The following is a 20,000-nucleotide window of genomic DNA, read 5'->3' as shown; positions in this document are numbered from 1 at the left end:
CTCGCCGATGCCACGTCAAGGTTTGCCGGCTGCCGGCCGCTCGCCGCCGGCGTAGCGGATGCTCTGGAGAGGGTCCACGAGCTTCATGGCCAAATAACCCTGCGCAGAGGGAGAGAGGGGAGCTCGGGGGGGCTGTGGAGGCGGCGTGGGGGGCAGTTGGGGTGCGGCCGTGCCCGCGGGGCGCTCACCGGTGCGGCGTAGACGAAGGTGAGGAGCAGGACGAGGAGCAGCAGCCCCGTCAGCACCAGCGTGATGCGGCACCGGTGCTGCCGCCAGATGCCGTAGCGCAAGCCGCGCAGCGGGGCCTGCACCCACAGGAAGGACCACTCGGGACGCCTGCGGGGACACCCAGCTCAGGACCAGGCCCCCCCCTTTATCCCCCTGCACCCCAGGGCGACGCGTCCCTCGCCCCGGGACTCACACGGGCGGCGGGAGCGTGGGGTTTGTGTTGGGATCCTCCCGGCCTCTCCCCGCCGGCCGCTCTTCCGCCTCCTTCGCCGTCAGCAGCTCCAGGCTCAGCTCCAGCTTGCCCTGGAAAAGTGGGGGGTCAGTGGGGTACAGGATCTGTCCCAACCCCCCCCCCCCCCCTTCCCTGTCGTCGCTGTCCCCCTCTTTCCCGGACCCCCCCATTCACCGAGAGGCGCCGCTTGCCGTTCTCCTGCACCGTGCAGGGCCACCACCCCCTCGCCCGTTTCTGTCGGAAAAGGGAGAGCCGGGAGGGCACCCGGGCCCCCCGCCAGCGCCAGGAGCTTTGGGGGGTCCCCTCCGGCACTGGGGTGCAGTCCTGGGGGCGCTGGGCCGGCTGCAGCAGCTGGTTGAGCTCCAGCTCCAGGACCCCTGCAGGGGAAAGTCAAGGGGGGGGCAGCTCCCCGTCACCCGTGGGTGCTCCCCACCACCCATGGGTGCTCCCCACCATGCCAGGGGTGGCGGGGTGGGGAAACAGGGTGGGGGTCTCACCCAGAAAATCATCGGCCGAGAACTTGTCGTTGTCCCACACTTGGAGGATGAGCTTGGGGGGCACCTTCAGCACCGTCTTGTCCAGGCTCCAGAAATGCTCCTGGTGGGGGGAAAGCGGGGTGTCACGCTCGTCCCCTGCCCCCCTCCCCGCCCCGGCACCCCCACCCCGGGGTGCCCCTCGCCTTGCGCGGCAGGATGCAGAGCCGCTCGGCCGCCAGGTACTCGAAGGAGAAGACGAAACGCCAGTTGAAGGCCCCGTCGCCCTGCAGCGAGCGGTAATGGATGTCCGTCCTCTGCCGCTGCTCCTCCAGCCCGTCCAGCCACCTGCCGTGCCACCACGGGGAGGGGACGCTGCCGTCACCCCGGTCCCCAGCCCCGCTGTCACCTCCCCGGGGGGACGCGGCGGTGGCCTCGGCTCACCCGGTGACGTAGATATCGCTCATCCGCTGCCCCATCAGGTTGACGTCCTTCAGGTCCACGTCCTGCGTGTTCCAGACCACGCAGCGCAGCTCATACCTCGGTGGGGACGACGAGGACGCGTCACCTCCTGCCCTGGGGATGTCCCTGTTCCCCCCCCAGCCCCGGGGACCGGCCGGGCGCTCACCTCTGGGGCTTGCGGGGGGTGATGTCGACGGGGGGGCCGGGGGGGCCGAGGCTGGCGGGGAAGATGTCCACCCACATCTGCACCTTGCCCTGCACAGTGTGGGGTGGGGCTGGGATCAGCACCCCTGGGTCCCCACGCCATCACCCCCCCTGTCCCTGGGGGTCCCCATCACCCCAGGGTCCCTCCGTGGCCATGTCCTCATCACCCCGCTGTCCCCATCACCCCAGGGTCCCCCCGTGGCCATGTCCTCATCACCCCGCTGTCCCCATCACCCCAGGGTCCCTGCTGAGCCTCCCTCACCCCCTACCCCAGCATCCCTCCCTGCCCCGGGGTCCTTGTCACCCCAAGGTCCCCATCGTCCCCCTGGCATCCCCTGTACTCCAAGGTCCCCTCCCCTTGGGGTCCATCCCCAACCATGTCTCCATCACCCCAGGGTCCCTGTCACCCCAAAGTCCTCACTGCCCCAGGGTCCCTGTCACCCCAAGGTCCCCATCGTCCCCTTGGCATCCCCTGTACCGCAAGGTCCCCATCACTCTGAAGTCGCTGTCACCCCAAGGTCCCTGATGTCCCCCTGGCATCCCTTATACCCCAAGGTCCCCATCTCCCCAGGGTCCCTGTCACCCCAAGGTTCCCGCTGTCCCCATGGCATCCCATGTACCCCAAGGTCTCCATCCCCCTGGGGTCCTCATCCCCAACCGTGTCCCCATCTCCCCAGGGTCCCTGTCACCCAAGGTCCCCACTGTCCCCATGACATCCCCTGTACCCCAAGATCTCCATCCCCCTGGGGTCCTCATCCCTGACCACGTCTCCATCACCCCAGGGTCCCCGCCACCCTGTCCCCGTGCCCCCCACCCCAGGGTGCCCCGTCCCCACCTGCTCCAGCCCGGGCTGGGTGCTGCTGTAGAGGGTGCGGGTCTCGAGGTGCTCGGGGACGAGGTGACAGGCGTGGAGCACGTGCAGGGACAGGCGCTCGTGGGGTACCCCGGGGTGCGAGGACGTGGGGGGGCCGCTCTCTGCAAGGCCGAGCCATCGCACCCACGGGACCTGGTCCGGAGCCCCCCGCGCCCCCACCCCGACCCCCACCCAGACCCCCACCCACCGAAGTGGCTGAGGAGGAAGGTCTGGTCCCCGAAGGTGACGGCGGTGCCCTCGGCGCTGAACTCGGGTGCCGGCAGCCCCCAGGAGCGGGCGAAGTGCTCCAGTGCCCGGCTTGGGGGGAGTTGGTCCCTCCAGCACCCGGGGCCGGTGCTGCGGGGACACGGGTGGGCTGGGGGCTGCGGCGTGTCCCCTCGCTGGCCGTCACCCCTGTGCCCCTTGCTGGGCCCATCCCGTTCCTCTGTGCCACCCCGTCCTCATCTTCTTGTGCCCGCTGCCGTGTACCCACCCCATCCCCGTCTCCTCACGCCCGTCCCTGCACCCGCCCTGTCCCCATCTCCCTGTCCCCATCTCCCTGTGCCCACCCTCGTGTACCCACCCTGTCCCCATCTCCTCGTGAGCACCCCTGCGCCGCCCCAGTCCCCCGTGCCCACCCCATCCTCATCTTGTGCCCACCTTGTCCCCAGCCCTGTGCCCACCCCACCTCCATCCTCTGATGCCCATCCCACTCCCCTGCCCACCCTATCCCCGTCTCCCTGTGCCCATCCCTGTCCCCGTCCTGTCCCCACCACCTTGTGCCACCACTGTTTCCCTGCTCCCACTCTTTGCCCACCCCACCACCCCGTGCCCACCCTGTGCATCCCCATCTCCTTGTGCCCATCACCCTGTGCCCATCCCTGTGCCCACCCCACCACCCTGTGCCCACGCCATCACCCCATGCTCACCCCATCACCCTGTGCCCACACTATCCCCATCTCCTTGTGCCCATCACCCTGTGCCCACCCCATGCCCACCCCATCATCGAGTGCCCACCCTATCCCCATCTCCTTGTGCCCATCGCCCTGTGCCCACCCCATCACCCTCTACCCACCCCATGCCCACCCCATCACCCTGTGCCCACCCTATCCCCATCTCCTTGTGCCCATCACCCTGTGCCCACCCCATCACCAAGTGCCCACCCTACGCATCCCCATCTCCTTGTGCCCATCACCCTGTGCCCACCCCATCACCCTCTACCCACCCCATGCCCACCCCATCACCCAGTGCCCACCCTCTACCCACCCCATGCCCACCCCATCACCCTGTGCCCACCCTATCCCCATCTCCTTGTGCCCATCACCCTGCGCCCATGCCCATGCCCACTCCTGGGCTCAGGACCGTGCACCTCGCTGCCCCCAGCCCCCCGGTGCCCCCCCAGCCCCAGGGGCACCCACGTGCGGTACTGGGCGGGCAGCCCGCAGTGGGCGCGGAAGCGGGAGAGCAGGCGGTTCTCCAGGTCGATGGTGGTGGTGCCGATCTCCTGGTCGGGCGGCAGCAGGTCGTAGTCCAGCAGCGAGACCCGCAGGTCCTTCTCCAGCGGGATGGTGCCCATCACCTCGAACATCCTGGCAGAGGGGATGCCATCAGCCCCGGGGACACGCCGGCGGGGGGGCTGGCACCCACTGGCATGGGGACTGGGGACCTGCAGGCATGGGTACCTGCTGGCATGGGGACCTGGTGGCAGGAGGACGTGGTGGCATGGGGACCCATCAGCATGGGGACTGGGGACCTGCAGGCACGGGGACCTGCTGGCAAGGGGATCTGGTGGCAGGAGGACGTGGTGGCATGGGGACCCATCAGCACGGGGAATGGGGCATCTGGTGGCATGGGGACCTGGTGGCACAGGGACCTGGTGGCAGGAGGATGTGGTGGCATGGGGACCCATCAGCACAGGGAATGGGGCATCTGGTGGCATGGGGACCTGGTGGCACAGGGACCTGGTGGCAGGAGGATGTGGTGGCACGGGGACTCGTCAGCACAGGGAATGGGGCATCTGGTGGCACGGGGACCTGGTGGCATGGGGACCTGGTGGCATGGGGACTTGCCAGCAAGAGGAATGGCAACCCAGTGGCACAGGAACCTGGTGGCACAGGGATGTGCCGACACGGGGAACGGGGCCCCACCAGCCCCCCTGGGCACCTCGTCTGAGTGCCAGAACCCCCCAGCCCGGTGCCACCCGGGGGTGACAGTGCCACCGGGCCACCTGCCCTGACCATACCTGCCAAAAACGGGCTCCAGGGTGTTGGGCACGTACTGGTCCCGCTGGCCCAGGGTCTTCGTCCCCAGCGAGACGCGGATGTAGGGGTCACACTGGCGACAGGGAGGGGACAATCAGGGTGGCACGTTGCAGGGGGGTAGAGGACAGGGGACCCCTGCCCAGCACCCATGGGTGGCCTTACCAGCCCGTTCCTGTCGCGGGGGGACAGGTCGAAGGCCCGGACGACGTAGACCCGCACCAGGCACTTTTGGGGTTGGCTGGGGGGCAGCTCCTGGAAGTGGCGCGGTGGGGGGGGCACCTGGGGGTCCTCGGGCAGGGGGTAGATACGGAAAAGCCCCTGCGAGAGCCGCCCGGCCGTGCACCCCGGGGTGCCTCCGCCCCGGCGCTGGGCTCTCCCCGGGGGGCTCTCACCCACCTTGAACTCGCCCACGGGCACGGGGTCCTCCCCCGGAGCGGGGGGCCCCCCCGGCTGGTAGAGCGGGAAGGTCTGGCAGAAATCCTGCAGCCCCTCGAACTGGGGCACCGCCTCCAGCTCGCAGCTGTAGATCTGGGGAGCGGGTCCTGTCCTCGTCCTTGTCCCCGGCCCTGTCCCCGTCCCCATTTGGTGCTGCCCCCCATCCCCTTCCTGTCCTCATCCTTTTCCCCATCCCCGTCCCTGTCCTCAACCCCACCTTGGTGCTTCTCCCCATCCCATCCCTGTTTCCTTCTTCATCCTTGGCCCCTTCTCGTCTTCGTCCCTGTCCTCGTCCCCATCTCACCTTCAGCCTTGTCCTTGTCCCCATCCCATCCCCTTCTTCCTCACTGTCCCAGTCCTCAGCCTCTTCCCCTCCCGACGTCCATCCCTGACCTTGTCCCCATCCCAGTTTCATCCCTGGCCCATCCCAGTCCCCACCTCATCTCCACCACTGTCCCTGCCTTCATCCTGTTCCCACCCCGACCTCATCCCTACCCGCTCTTCATCCCTGTCCCCAGCTGTGTGCTTGTCCCCAACCACCGCTCTCCCAACCTCCAGCTCCATTCTTGTCCCTGTCTCTGTCCCTGTCCCCATCCCTGACCTCGTCCCCGTCCTTGTCCCCTGCTCCAGGTGCCAGGCTCTGGCCCACCTTCAGCCTGTCCTTGTTGGTCCCCTGCTGGCTCTTTGCCTTGTCCCCCATGGCCACGTAGTATTTGGTCCACCAGTCATCCTCCTCCTCATCTTCCTCCTCCTTCTCCTCCGCAGCCTGGTGGGGAGCAGGGTGAGGTGGGGGTGGGTGGCCCCGGTGGCCCGGGTGGCCCCGGTGGCCCCAGTGGCCCCGTTCCCATGCCCACCTTGTGCGCAGCCCCCTTCTTGGCGGCGATCCTGGGCACTGTCTGCAGGGAGCAGAGGGGGCTCGGGGAAACTGAGGCACGGGGCTGTGGACCCCGGCGCCCAGCGGTGCCGAGGCCGGGTGCTGGGTGCCGAGGGCCCGGGGGTCTCACCTGAGTCTTCCTGCCCCGGGGAGGGGCTCTGCGGCGACAGAGGCGCGTAAACCAAGCCAGAGGTGGGCAGCGTGGGGCGGGCGTGGGGCAGGCGTGGGGCAGGGACGGGGTCCTGTCTGCAGGAGAGAGGGATGGGGCAGGGGGTACCAGGGATGGGGCAGGGATGGGTCAGGGGGTACCAGGGATGGGGCAGGAATGGGCAGGGATGAGTCAGGGGGTACCAGCGATGGGTCAGGGGGTACCAGGGATGGGCAGGGATGGGGCAGGGGGTACCAGGGATGGGGCAGGGATGGGCAGGGGGTACCAGGGATGGGGCAGGAATGGGCAGGGATGAGTCAGGGGGTACCAGCGATGGGGCAGGGGGTACCAGGGATGGGGCAGGGATGGGTCAGGGGGTACCAGGGATGGGGCAGGAATGGGCAGGGATGAGTCAGGGGGTACCAGCGATGGGTCAGGGGGTACCAGGGATGGGCAGGGATGGGGCAGGGGGTACCAGGGATGGGGCAGGGATGGGCAGGGGGTACCAGGGATGGGGCAGGAATGGGCAGGGATGAGTCAGGGGGTACCAGGGATGGGGCAGGGATGGGGCAGGGGGTACAAGGGATGGGGCAGGGATGGGTCAGGGGGTACCAGGGATTGGCAGGGACAGGCAGAGGGTGCCAGGGACGGGGCAGGGATGGGGCAGGGATGGGCAGGGATGAGTCAGGGGGTACCAGGGATGGGGCAGGGGGTACCAGGCATGTGGCAAGAATGGGCAGGGATGGGCAGGGATGCAGCAGGGGGTACCAGGGATGGGCAGGGATGCAGCAGGGGGTACCAGGGATGGGAGGGATGAGTCAGGAGGTACCAGGGATGGGGCAGGGATGGGCAGGGATGCAGCAGGGGGTACCAGGAATGGGGCAGGGATGGGCAGGGATGGGTCGGGGGTACCAGGAATGGGGCAGGGATAGGCAGGGACAGGCAGGGGGTAGCAGGGATGGGGCAGGGACAGGCAGGGCTTACCAGGGCTGGGCAGGGCTGTACTGGAGGCAGGCTGGGAGACTCGGGGGCCGGGGGGCTGCCCCTGGCCGGGGGGCTGGCAGCAGTACCGCCCCAGGCCCCCCACGCAGGCCTGCCCCACCTGGGGCCGGTACCCGAAATCCCGCGTGTCCAGCACCCGCAGCCGGATGGGGGGCACGAACTCCTCCTCCGCGGGCAGATGCTGGGGGCCGGGGAGCGCCGTCACCCCCGGGTGCCGGCGGCAGCACCCATGGGTGGGGTGCTCCCCCCCCCCCTCCTCACCAGTATCAGCAGGAAGGTGTTGATGGGGAAATTGGGGTTGGCGGCCGGGTCGGCGATGGGGGGGGTCCGCAGCGTCCGGCCCCCGCACTGCACCTCCAGGCTGGGCGCCCGCACGCTGCCGCGCAGCCCCCGCAGCCCCCACGCCAGCACCTGGGGGGCACCCAGCCGCTGTCACCCCCCACCCCGGCGTTCCCCCGGGGCCACCTCGTGCCCGGCGGGACGATGGAGGTGCCAAGGATGGCTCCTTGTCCCTGTCCCCGTCTCCATCTTGGCCTCGTCTTGCCTCCGTCCCTCTGTGCCTGTCCCCCTCTTCGTCCCTGCCCTTGTCCCTGGCCCGGCTCCATCCTTGTCCCCATCCCATCCCCAGGACTGTCATCGCTGGCTCTGTCCCCAGCCTGTTCCCCTCCCAGTCTCCATCTCAGACCTTGTCCCCATCACACCTTCGTCCCTGTCCCACCCCTGTCCCTAGCCCTGTCCCCATCTCACACCTGTCCCCATCCCCATCCCACCCCTGTCCCTGTCCCCATCCCTGTCCCCATCCCACCCTTCTCCCCATCCCTGTCCCATCCCTTTCCCCATCCCATACCTGTCCCCATCCCCATCCCATCCCACCCCCGTCCCTATCCCTGTTCCCATCCCATCCCTGTCCCTGTCCCCATCCCTGTCCCATCCCTCTCCCCATCCCACCCCGTCCCCAGCCTGTTCCCCTCCCTGTCCCCACCCAGACCTTGTCCTTCCTGTCTTCACCCCTCTCCTAATCCACGTCCTTGCCCCCAGCCCCCCTGTCCCCATCCCTCTCCCTGTCCTTGCCCCCATCCCACCCCCCTCTTCCTCCCTGTCCCCACCCGTGTCCTCGCCCGGGGTCCCCATGTCTCACCTCCAGTGCCACCAGCCGCAGGAGTGGCCGGATGCCCAGGGGGATGCTGAAGACCCCCTGCCTCCATGGCGGGGTGCTGAGCTGCGCCAGGGACCCCTCCTGCCAGGGGGGAGGATGATGACGATGGGACCCCATCCCTGGGTGTCCCCCCCCCCCGCTCCCCCCGCCAGCCCCTCACCTCGGCGTCGTGCAGCAGCTCGAAGGCGGCCAGCAGCTCCCCGGCCGGCCCCCCCGGCCCCCGCAGCGGGTACCGCCGAAGCTGGGGGGGCTGCCGGCCCCCCACGTCCAGCCAAACATTTGGGGTGCACACGCTCCTCCCCAGGAAACCACGGGCACCCTGCAAGGCGTTGCGTGGGTGTGGGTGCTCCCCCCCACCCATGGGTGCCCCCCACCCAGGGCTGCCGTACCGCTTTCTCCTGGTCGAAGACCTCCACCACCACGGCGGGGGGCTCCTCCTGGACACCCCGGGGGTCCCCGTAGAGCAGCACCCGGTGAAAAAGCAGCGTCTGGTCCCAGAGGGGGTCCAGGGTGCCACGCAGCACCTGGGTTCTCTGGCTGGCGTGCACGAAGCAGACGTGGGCGACGGGGTCTGGGCGACAGCGGCAGCGTCAGCACCCCGGGGTGCCCACCGGCGTGGGGACCGGGGGGCCGGGGGGGTCCCACCTGCGGTGGCCTTGGTGCCGCGGGGTGCCAGCTCCAGCACCTGGAAGATGTAGCAGCGGAGCTGGAAGAAGTTGGGTCCTGTGGGAGAGGCAGGGGTTGGCAGGGGGGTCTGGGTCCCCCACCCCGGCCTGGCCAGGGACCCCCCCAGCGTCCCCCGGGGCTCACGCTGGAAGGTGCAGACGATGAAGGGCACGGGCTGCTGCAGGGGGTGCCGGGACGAGCCCCGCGCCTGCCGCTCGGTCGCAGCCGGCTCGTCCTCCTCGGACAGGTCCTCCATGCTCTGTGGCGGGATGGGACGTGGGGTGAGGGGTCCCCTTGTCCCTGCTGTCCCCTGGGCCGCCATCCCGCTGTCCCGTGTCCTGCTGCCCCTGCGCCGCTCCAGCTCTGCATCACTCCGTCCGTCCCCCGTCCCTCCATCTCTCACCCACCCCTCCCTCCATCCAGCGCTCTGTCCCTCCACCCTTCCACTCTGCCACCCCTCTGTCCCTCCATCCCTCCTTCCCTGCATCCCGCCATCCCTCCATCCCTGTCCCCATGTCCGTCCATCCCTGTATCCATCCATCCATGCCTCCCTCTCTCTGTCCCTCTGTCCCTGCATCCCTGCATCCCTCCATCCCTGTCCTCATGTCCCTCCATCCCTCTCTCACTGCGTCCCTCCCTCCCTCCCTCCCTCCCTGTATCCATCCATCCATGCCTCCCTCTCTCCGTCCCTCTGTCCCTGCATCCCTCCATCCCTCCATCCCTGTCCTCATGTCCCTCCATCCCTCTCTCACTGCATCCCTCCCTCCCTCCCTCCCTCCCTCCATCCATCCATTCATCCATCCATGCCTCCCTCCATCCCTCTGTCCCTCCATCTCTGCCCCTGCATCCCTGCATCCCTGCATCCCTGTCCCTCCCTCCATCCATCCATCCCTCTATCCCTCCATCCCTCTGTCCCTGCATCCCTCCACCCCTCTGCCCCTGCATCCCCGCATCCCTCCGTCCTTTATCCATCCATCCATCCATCCATCCATCCATCCATCCATCCATCCATCCATCCATGCCCGCATCCCTCCATCCCTCCATCCCTCCCTCCCCGCATGCCGCCCTCCCCCCATCTTGCCCCCCCCGGTGCCCCCCGGTGCCCCCCGTCCCCCCGCGCTCTCCTACCGGGGAGCCCTCCAGCAGGAAGAGGGGTGCCTCGGGCGGGGGCTGCGCGGGCACCATGCGCCGATGCCAGCGGCGCCGCCGGCACACGTCGCCCGCGCGGCGCTGGAGGTGGAAGCGGCTGCCCCAGAGGCGTCCGTACTCCCAGGCCTCGTCTCCTGCCTCCGCCTCGGCGCTGTGCTGCGGGGACACGGGGACAGCACGGCGTGGCACGAGGGTGGGGACGGGGCGGCTGGTGGGCCAGGGCCTGGCCCTGCTACCCCGTCCCTGTCACCCTGGCCCTGCCGTCCCCACCCTTGTGTCCCCATCCCTGCCACCCCCATCCCTGCCATCCCCATCCCTGCCATCCCCATCCCTGCTGTCCTTGTCACTGTCACCCCATCCCTGCCATCCCCATCCCTGCCATCCCCATCCCTGCCACCCCATCCCTGCTGTCCCCATCCCTTCTGTCCCCGTCCCTGTCACCCCATCCCTGCCACCCCATCCCTGCCATCCTCGTCCCTCCCATTCCTGTCATCCCCATCCCTGCCGTCCCCATCCCTGCTGTCCCCGTCCCTGCTTTCCCCGTCCCTGTCACCCCATCCCCACCACCCTATCCCTGCCACCCCATCCCTGCCGTCCCCATCCCTGCTGTCCCCATCCCTGCCATCCCCATCCCTGCCACCCCATCCCTGCTGTCCCCGTCCCTGCTTTCCCCGTCCCTGCCATCCCATCCCAGCAACCCCATTCCTGCTGTCCCCATCCCTGCCATCCCCATCCCTGCCATCCCCATCCCTCCTATCCCTGCCACCCCATCCCCAGTGTCCCCATTCCTCCCATCCCTGCTGTTCCCATCCCAGCCACCCCAATCCTGCTGTCCCCATCCCTGCCATCCCCATCCCTGTCACCCCGTCCCTGCCACCCCATCCCCACCGCCCTATCTCTGCCACCCCATCCCCAGTGTCCCCATCCCTCCCATCCCTGCTGTTCCCATCCCTGCCGTCCCCATCCCTGCTGTCCCCATCCCTGCTTTCCCCATCCCTGTCACCCCATCCCTGCTGTCCCCATCTCTGCTGTCCCCGTCCCTGTCACCCCGTCCCTGCCATCCCCATCCCCACCACCCTATCCCTGCCACCCCATCCCCGGTGTCCCCATCCCTCCCATCCCTGCTGTTCCCATCCCTGCCGTCCCCATCCCTGCTGTCCCCATCCCTGCTTTCCCCATCCCTGTCACCCCATCCCTGCTGTCCCCATCTCTGCTGTCCCCGTCCCTGTCACCCCGTCCCTGCCATCCCCATCCCCACCACCCTATCCCTGCCACCCCATCCCCGGTGTCCCCATCCCTCCCATCCCTGCTGTTCCCATCCCTGCTGTCCCCATCCCTGCTGTCCCTGTCCCTGTCACCCCGTCCCTGCCAGCCCATCCCCACCACCCTATCCCTGCCACCCCATCCCCGGTGTCCCCATCCCTCCCATCCCTGCTGTTCCCATCCCTGCCATCCCCATCCCTGCTGTCCTTGTCACTGTCACCCCATCCCTGCCATCCCCATCCCTGTCATCCCATCCCAGCCACCCAATTCCTGCCATCCCCATCCCTGCCATCCCCATCCCTGCCGTCCCCATCCCTGCCATCCCCATCCCTGCTGTCCCCGTCCCTGTCACCCCATCCCTGCCACCCCATCTCCACCACCCTATCCCTGCTACCCCATCCCCAGTGTCCCCATCCCTCCCATCCCTGCTGTTCCCATCCCTGCTGTCCCCATTCCTGCTGTCCCCGTCCCTGCTTTCCCCATCCCTGTCACCCCATCCCAGCCACCCCATCCCTGCCATCCCCATCCCTGCCATCCCCATCCCTGCCGTCCCCATCCCTGCTGTCCCCGTCCCGGTCACCCCATCCCTGCCACCCCATCCCCACCACCCTATCCCTGCCACCCCATCCCCAGTGTCCCCATCCCTCCCATCCCTGCTGTTCCCATCCCAGCCACCCCATTCCCGTTGTCCCCATCCCTGCCATCCCCATCCCTGCAATCCCTATCCCTGCTGTCCCCATTCCTGCTGTCCCCATCCCTGCCATCCCCATCCTTGCTGTCCCCATCCCTGCTACCCCCTCCCCGCCGCTCCGTCCCCGTCCCCACCACCCGGACCAGCTGGAGGAAGGTGGCCACATCCTGCTCCGGTCCCGGGGCGCCGGGGTCCCTGTGGCGGGTGCGCAGCCAGCGCCGGCGCCGCTGTGTGTGGTACGTCTTCTCGGCGCCGTGCCACGCTGCCGGGGGGCTGCCGGGGTCCGCGCTCGCCCCGTACTCCCAACCTGCGACACCCAAGCGTTCTCGCCACCGCTGCCACCCACCCGCCCACCCCGGGGTGCCCGGGTGGGGACACCCACTCACCGGCCTCATCCACGGCCCCCGTGGCGTCCACGTGCCAGTCGTCGGTGACGTGCCAACCTTGGGGACACTCCACCTCCTCCTTGGGCGGCACGGTAGCGCCGCTCTGCGAAACGGGGTGCGAGCTGAGCCCCGCCGCGCTCACGGCACCCCACGGCCCGTGCCCCCCACGCCGCCCCCCGCTCACGGCGTCGGTGCTGGCCACGGTGGCGGGTGCCCACTCCCCGCCGAGCTGCCGGCTCTCGTTCTCGTAGACCTCCTCCAACACCTCGCCCACGTTGGTCTCCGTGTCCAGCAGCAGCCTTGGGGACGAGGGGACAGCGCTGGGGGTCACCCCGCTCCTGCCCCAGGGTGGGGGTCACCCCCCCTCGTCCCACCGGACTCACCGCCGCTGCGGCTCCACGGCCCAGGGTCCGTCCCAGCACCAGCCCTTGGGGGGTTGGATCTTGTGGCGGGGGAGCCCCGCTTTGCCGGCGCTGTCGGAGTAGCTGGGACGCCCCAGCACCCCCCGGGGACCCCACTTGCCCAGCAGCTTGGTCTGGTTTTCGTACTGGGAAGGGGGGACACGTGGGGTGAGGGGGAGCTGGGGGGCACCCTGGGGTGGTCCCCCCACCCTGGAGCTCACCGTCTCGGCGTAGACGCGCAGGGTGCCCTCGAGGTGCCGCGACAGGTCCCCGCTGTCGGCCACCCGTCCCAGCCAGAGCCGGAGCCGGAGCTGGGCAGTGATGTCCCCGGAGCCCTGCGCCCCGCGGCGTGGGTGGGCGCACGGGGGGACAGAGCGGGGGGACAGGGGAGGACACGGAGGGGATGGAGAGGGGGCCGTGAGCAGACAGGCAGAAGGTCAGGGAGGGACATAGAGGGGACACGGAGGGGATGTGGGGTGGATATAGAGGGGACATGGAGGTGACACGGATGGGAAACAGAGGGGACACGGAGGGGATGTGCAGGGGACACAGAAGGGACATGGGTGGGACATGGAGGGGACATGTAGGGGATATGGAGGGGACATGGGGGTTACATGGATGGGAAACGGAGGGGACATGGAGGGGATGTGGGGGGGACACAGAAGGGGCATGGGTGGGACATGGAGGGGATGCAGCAGGGACATGGAGGAGATACAGAGGAGTGGACATTGAGGGGACACAGAAGGGACATGGGTGGGACGTGGAGGGGATGAGGGGGAGGATATAGGAGGGACAGAGGGGACATGGAGGGGACACAGAGGGGACATGGAGAGGATGTGGAGAAGTTACGGGGGGGGACATGGAGGGGTCACAGAGGGGACACGGAGGAGTTATGGGGGGACATGGATGGGACACGGGGGGGACATGGAGGGGACACAGAGAGGACATAGCAGAGATATAGAGAGGACACAGAGGGGACAGAGGAGATATAGAGAGGACACGGAGGGGACATGAGGACATGAAGGGGACACAGAGGGCGTGTGAAGCGTTCCTGGATGGGACCCAGGGGAGACGGAGGGGACACGGATGGGACCCAGGGAGCACAGAGGGGACACAGAGGTGACACGGAGGGGTCGTGGCGTGCCTACCACCAGGAAGAGGGTCTGGATCTGGCCGCAGAGCCTGCCACAGGCGCCGGGGCCGCTCCGGGAGAACATGAGGTCTGACGCGGGGACGCGGGCGCAGGCCACCCGCCTGTCCCCCCGCAGCAGCCACAGCACCGCGTCGGGTATGCCGACCTGCGGCTGCGGGGAGAGCGAGCGACCGGCGGGCTGAGACTGGCCACAGCTCATCACAGCGATGACCCCCGCCCTCACATCCCCAGTCCCGGGCGCCCACCTCGACTGCCAAGGCGGCCACGCGTCCCAGCCAGCCCTCGGCCACCGGCAGCAACGTGTCCCAGCCGGCTCTCGGTGGCATCGCCGCCGCCGTGGCCATGTGCCGCAGGACGTGAAGGCGGGCGGCCCGGAGGTGGGCGTCCAGCGACGTGGGGGTGGGCTGCTCCTCCAGCTGGGGCAGCGCCCGCCTGCAAACAGACCCCCCCACCCCAACGCCCCGTTTTCCCACCAAAATGCCCATTTTCCCCCCAAAAAATGTCCTGTCGCCCCACAAAATGCCCCATTTTGCCCCCAGTTGCCCCATTCCCTCCCTATGACCCCATTTCTGCCCATTGCCCCATTTCCCCCCCAGTTGTCCCCTTTTCACCCCAAACGTCCCATTAGCTTCTAAAATTCCTCATTTTCCCCCCCAATTGTCCCGTTTTTCACCTGAAATGCCCCATTTCCCCCCCAAATGCCCCATTTCCCCCCCAAATGCCCCATTACCCCCCCAAAATCCTCTTTCCCCCCCCAAATCCCATTTCCTCCCCAATTACCCTGTTCCACCCCAATGCCCTGATGTCCCTCCCTGCCCAAACGCCCCATTTTCCCCCCAATCATCCCCTTTTCCCCCCAAAACTCCCACTGTCCTCTAAAATTCCTCTTTTCCTCCCCAATTGTCCCGTTTTTCCCCTGAAATTCCCCATTTCCCCCCCAAATGCACCATTTCCCCCCACAAAATCCCATTTCCCCCCCAAATCCCATTTCCCCCCCAAAATCCCATTTTCCCCCCCAATTACACTGTTCCCCCCCAATGCCCCAATGTCCCCCCAAATGCCCCCTTTTCCCTCCACCCAAATGCCCCCTTTTCCCCCCAATTGTCCCATTTTCCCCCCAAACACCCCATTCCCCCTCCCCAGCCACCACCTGGCAGGTCCAGGGGTCCCCTCCCATCATCCCCCCCCCCCAACTTTGGGACCCCCAGGACCCCCCAGTCCGGGGACCCCCCCGTTCTCACCCGCAGTCCTGTGCCAGCTGGCCCAGCAGCCTCCTGCCGATGTTCCCTCCGGCGTCACCGCGGGCGCCCCGCAGCTCCTCCACGTTCCTCTCCTGCGAAGAACCCCCCGAAACCATCCCACCCCGGCTCGGGGGGGGGCACATCCCACCCCGCCGGCACCCATGGGTGCTCACCAAGTTCCGGCATATGGCACGCAGGAGGTTTAGGGCGTCCCAGCGGTGTCCGGCGTCCTCCCAAGACGAGGTGACAGCCACCACCGGCTTGTCACCGTACCACGGCAGGTAGTGGTAGCGGTTGCCTGTATCCGGAAGGCACTGAGCATCCCATGGGACACCGGAGGGGGCCACCCTTGGGTCCCCCCACCCGGCTCACCATCGAAAAGGGGACAACCGTGCGGGGTGACGGAGGCGACCGGTTTGCAGGTGACATCGCCCGTGTCCCCGTGGTTGCCGAGGCTGAGCTCGAAGCGCAGGAGCTCGGGGCCGGCTGGCACCATGGTGGCCGAATAGAAGACCCCGCAGAGCCCGAACTGCCGGCGGGGCAGCTGGTTCTGCGGCGAAAAAAACGTTAAAATACCCCAAAAATACCCAAATGGCACCAAAAAACCCCCTAAACACCCCAGGGGTGACACGTCACGGTGTCCCCATGTCCCCACCTGCACCCGAGAGATGTCCTCGGGGTCGATGACATCCCGCTGGCGCCTGTCCGGGGTCCCCATGAGGGTGCTGAGCTCCAGCAGCACCCGGCCCCGATAAGCCACCCCGGGGTCCTGTCAAATAAAGCAGGGGGGGGGACTGAGTGTCCCCGTCCCCCGCCCCAAAATGGGTGCTGTCCCCACCCCGCCACCCACTCACGGTGCTGGGGGTCCTGGGAGAATCCGGCCGGGAGCCGTAGAAGGGGAGGAAGCTGGGTCCGAAGCAGGGTAGGAAGCCGGGGGTCCCCTCTGGGAGCGAAAGAGGGGGCTCAGTTTGGGGAACGGGGGGGGGGGGTCTGGGTGCTGGGGACCCCCCCACCCAAAGGTGGACCCTGCTCACCCTCAAGCTCGGCACCGGCGGAGGAGATTTGGGAGAGGTGGAGGGTGGCGGTTCCCACGACCTTGCTGCTGCGGGACCTAAGGGTGGGCAGTGAGACGGGTGTGGGGGGGGTCCCCCAAAAACGAGGGGTCCCCCAAACCCGGGAGGGTCCTCCCAAAACCTGGGAGAGTCCCCCAAAGCCCGGGAGGGTCCCCCGAAACAGGGGGGTCCCCCCCACTTACCCGCTGAGGATGGCCAGCTGGATCTCATCGCAGATGGGGGGCAGCTACAGAGAGAAAAAATGGGTGGGGGGCGTTGGGGGGGTGCCCCTGCTTTTGGAGGTACCCCCACTTTGGGGAGGGGGTGCAGGATGCTTGCTTGAGGGGGCTCCTCACCCGCAGCGGGAAGAAGAAGACCTCGTTCCATGCCGGGTTGGCGTCGGGGGGCATCACCCGGGTGCAGAGCTGCGAGGGGCAGAGCCATCAGCCCCCACCCCCCCAGGATCGGGCCCCCCACCCCCCCAAGCCCCCCCCCCTTTACCCCGGCACCCACCGTCCTGCCGGCGAAGCTGACCCGCACCGCCGCCGCCACGAAGCCCCTCTTGCCGCCGGCCGGTAGCACCGAGGGCAGGCGTTGCCACGCCGGTTCTGCTGCACCGGCGATGGGGAGACGTGGGCATGAGTGTGTGTGGGGGGTCCCCCCAAACCCTCACCCCCCCCCCCCCCAGAACCCCCCACCCCAGCACCCACCCTGCGGCAGGTCCTCGGCGCGGTAGACGCGGAGCTGGAGCGTGGCGGCGCAAGGCGGTGGCCGCAGCAGGTTGGCCTCCACGTCCTCGTCCCTCGCCGGCTCCTCCTGCTTCTTTTGGAGGTGGAAAAGTGGGGACCCCCCCCCTCCCCACCCCCCCCAACTCTTCCTCCCCAGGGGATGGGTGTTTTTGAGGGGGTGCTGGGGTGGGCGGAGGGCTCACCGGCACCGGCTCGCCGGCGCGGAGGACGACCATGCTGACGCGGAGGTAGCCCCGGGAGCCGGCGTCGGGGCGCTGGGGATGCTCCAGGCTCAGCCACTTCCAGCTCAAGCTGCGTCCTGGCAGGGTGGGAGACCCCGGCGTCACCCCGGCGTCACCCCGGTGTCACCCATGGTGTCACGCCAACCCTCTCGCCTACCCGGCGCGCGGTAGACGGTGCCGACGTCCAGCTGCGGGGATGGCGAAGGTGGTGAGAGCGGCCGGACCGCGGCGTCGCGCCCCGGTCCCCGAGCCCGGTCCCTCACCTGGAAGACGCCGATGACGGTTTTGGCACGGATGGCCCGCGAGTTCAGAACCTGCGGCGGGGCGGGGGACACGGCGTCAGCGGCCACGCCGCCGTCCCCGTGCCCCACCGGTGTCACCGATCCCCCCCAGACCTGGATGCGGATGGGCTCCATCGCCAGCTGGGCCGGCGTCTGGTGGAAATTTTGGCAAAAGACCTAGAAACGGGGTCAAACGAGGTGAGGGCGGGGTGAGGGGACACCGGCGGGTCCCCACGTCCCCTCCCCGGGGTCACCTCGTTGTAGTAGGGGTTGTTCCCGACCCGGATCCTGGTCCTGAAGCGGCGCTGGCCGATGACAACCGTCACCACCGGCTTGATGTTGTTGCCCTGGAGCTGGCGGCCCTCGATGACCCTCACCCGTACCTACGGGACGGGGGTGACGCGGTGGCCGCCGGATGGGACGTCACCCCCGGGTGCCACCGTGCCCACGGGTGCCATACCTGGAAATCCTCTTTCGTCCCCACGGGGGGCTTGTCGGGGCACTGGGGTGGCCCCAGTGACACTGCCGGCAGTGGCACCCATCCTTGAGGGGGGACCGCGGCGTCCCCAGCCGTGCCGCGGGGGACGTAGGAGCAGCGGAAGGTGATGGTGCACTGCAAAGGGACGGGTGTCACCTTGGACCGCGCCTGGCGTCACCCTGGGGTGCTGCCGGGTGGGCACGCGGGCGGGCGCTCACCCCGGTGGGCTCTCCCTGGGGGTCCAGCAGCGGGACTTGGCTGAGGGCCAGCGGCAGCCCCGGGTCGGCCACCAACTGGTCCAGTGACACCGTGGTGGTACCCAGGTCCCTGTGGGGACAAGGGGGGGACACGGTGAAGGTGGCCACGCCGGGGGCGGTCCCCCTCGGGGTGCCCACCCATGGGTGCTACTCACCCCTGGGGCGCCGGCTGGCCCCAGTGCCGGAGGCGCAGGGTCAGGCTGGCCGTGCGGTGCAGGGGACGCGGGCCCAGCGGCCATGCCAGCGTCTGGGCGGGGACACACGGAGGTGACAAAGGCTCGGTGGGGTGACCCGAGTGTCCCCGTGCCACCGCGGGCCACCCTGGGGTCACCTCACCTCGTTCCAAGCAGGGCTGTTCTCCTCTGGCACCACCCGGGTGCTCCTGGGGACACCTGGCAGGGGACAGGAGGTGACATGTCAGGGTGGGGACATCAAGGGGGTGACGGGAAGGCTGGCACTGTCCCCAGGTGTCCCCTGGCGTGGCCGGCACCGTTGTGTCACACGAGGATGCCATCCCGTCACCCTGGTGCGCCCGGATGGCCGACGCCACCTCGTCCCGCGGCGATGGCCGATGCCATCCCGTCCCACCGCTGTGTCCCCTCCCTTGTCCCCAACCCTACCTCTGAAGCGGGCAGACACGTGCACGCCCGGCCCGGAGCCGGTGGCCCCGGGGATGTGGGCGCTGGCCACCAGCAGCTGCAGCATGGCCATGTCCCCTTGCCACCGTGCCACCGAGGGGCTCTCACCAAGGAGCTGCCACGGGTTCCGGAACGCGTTCCAGAATGGCACGGGGGGGGGGCGGGGAGCGGGGACATTGCTGTTGTCTGGGCTCGGTGGGTGTCACCGTGTCACCGCGTGCCCCTGTTACCGGGTACCCATGTCCCTGTGTCCCCATGTCCCTGTGTCCCCATTCTGTGAGCACCCGTGTCACTGTGTCCATGTGCACCCACATTTGTGTGCACCCATGTCCGTGCGTCACGCTGTCCCTGTGTCCCCATGCCCGTGTGTAGCCGGGTCACTGTCCCCAAGCCCGTAGGTCCCCATGTCCCCATGTCCCCATGTCCCCACGTCTGTGGGGACCTGTACCCCTTTGTCTCAATGTCTGTGCGTCCCCTTGACCGTGTGTCCCTGTGTCACTGTGTCCCCATGCCACTGTGTCCTCATGTCCCCAAGTCACTGTGGCCCCATGTCTGTGCGTCCCTGTGTCTCCATGTCACTACGTCCCCATGTCCACATGCCCCCACGTCACTGCGTCCCTATGTTCCCGTGTCCCTGTGTCCCCATGTCTGCATGTCCGTGCGTCCCTGTGTCACTGCAATCCCACATCCCCATGTCCCCATGTCTGTGTGTCCCCATGTCCCCGTGTCGCTGCATCCTCAAGTCCATGTGTCCCCATGTCCTTGTGTCACCCCATCCCCATGTCCCTGTGTCCAAATGTCCCCACGTCACCACATCCCCAAGTCCGTGTGTCCCTATGTCCCCATGTCACTGCATCCTCATGTCCGTGTGTCCCTGTGTCCCTACGTACATGTTTCCTGATGTCCCCATGTCCCCACAACACCACATACCCTTGTCCCCGTGTTCTTATGTCCCCATCTTACTGCATCCCCACGTCCATGTGTCCCTATGTCCCCGTGTCCCTAGAGCACTGAGTCCCCACATCTGCCTGTCCCCATGTCCCTGT

The 20,000-nt window shown here is 68.3% G+C and overlaps 1 protein-coding gene across 1 annotated transcript; it reads right to left on the bottom strand.

Moving 5' to 3' along the window:
* Positions 1-15: 15 nt before the first annotated feature.
* FER1L5 (fer-1 like family member 5) lies at positions 16-19,027 on the bottom strand. The gene is made up of 50 exons (XM_075444693.1): positions 18,937-19,027; positions 18,653-18,708; positions 18,472-18,563; positions 18,278-18,386; positions 18,042-18,194; positions 17,836-17,964; positions 17,564-17,758; positions 17,458-17,488; positions 17,262-17,377; positions 17,041-17,152; positions 16,844-16,941; positions 16,687-16,755; positions 16,534-16,577; positions 16,313-16,389; positions 16,133-16,221; positions 15,934-16,047; positions 15,651-15,828; positions 15,452-15,576; positions 15,279-15,370; positions 14,283-14,469; positions 14,033-14,188; positions 13,094-13,219; positions 12,867-13,030; positions 12,484-12,782; positions 12,232-12,404; positions 10,123-10,299; positions 9,139-9,253; positions 8,974-9,051; positions 8,718-8,899; positions 8,489-8,647; positions 8,311-8,409; positions 7,434-7,583; positions 7,155-7,353; positions 6,153-6,268; positions 6,003-6,044; positions 5,750-5,914; positions 5,110-5,241; positions 4,876-5,031; positions 4,695-4,786; positions 3,871-4,041; positions 2,661-2,809; positions 2,435-2,574; positions 1,562-1,650; positions 1,378-1,473; positions 1,140-1,281; positions 958-1,057; positions 635-837; positions 422-531; positions 189-336; positions 16-99 (listed from the first exon to the last, which is right to left on the bottom strand). Exons 1-50 carry the CDS (start codon positions 19,025-19,027, stop codon positions 16-18), a joined length of 6,369 nt encoding a protein of 2,122 aa, XP_075300808.1.
* Positions 19,028-20,000: the final 973 nt, after the last annotated feature.

Source organism: Opisthocomus hoazin, chromosome 28, assembly GCF_030867145.1.
Source record: "Opisthocomus hoazin isolate bOpiHoa1 chromosome 28, bOpiHoa1.hap1, whole genome shotgun sequence".
Classification (NCBI taxonomy): Eukaryota; Metazoa; Chordata; class Aves; order Opisthocomiformes; family Opisthocomidae; genus Opisthocomus; species Opisthocomus hoazin.
The sequence above is the reverse complement of the archived record's forward strand: the minus strand, read 5'-3'. Positions and strand labels throughout refer to the sequence as shown.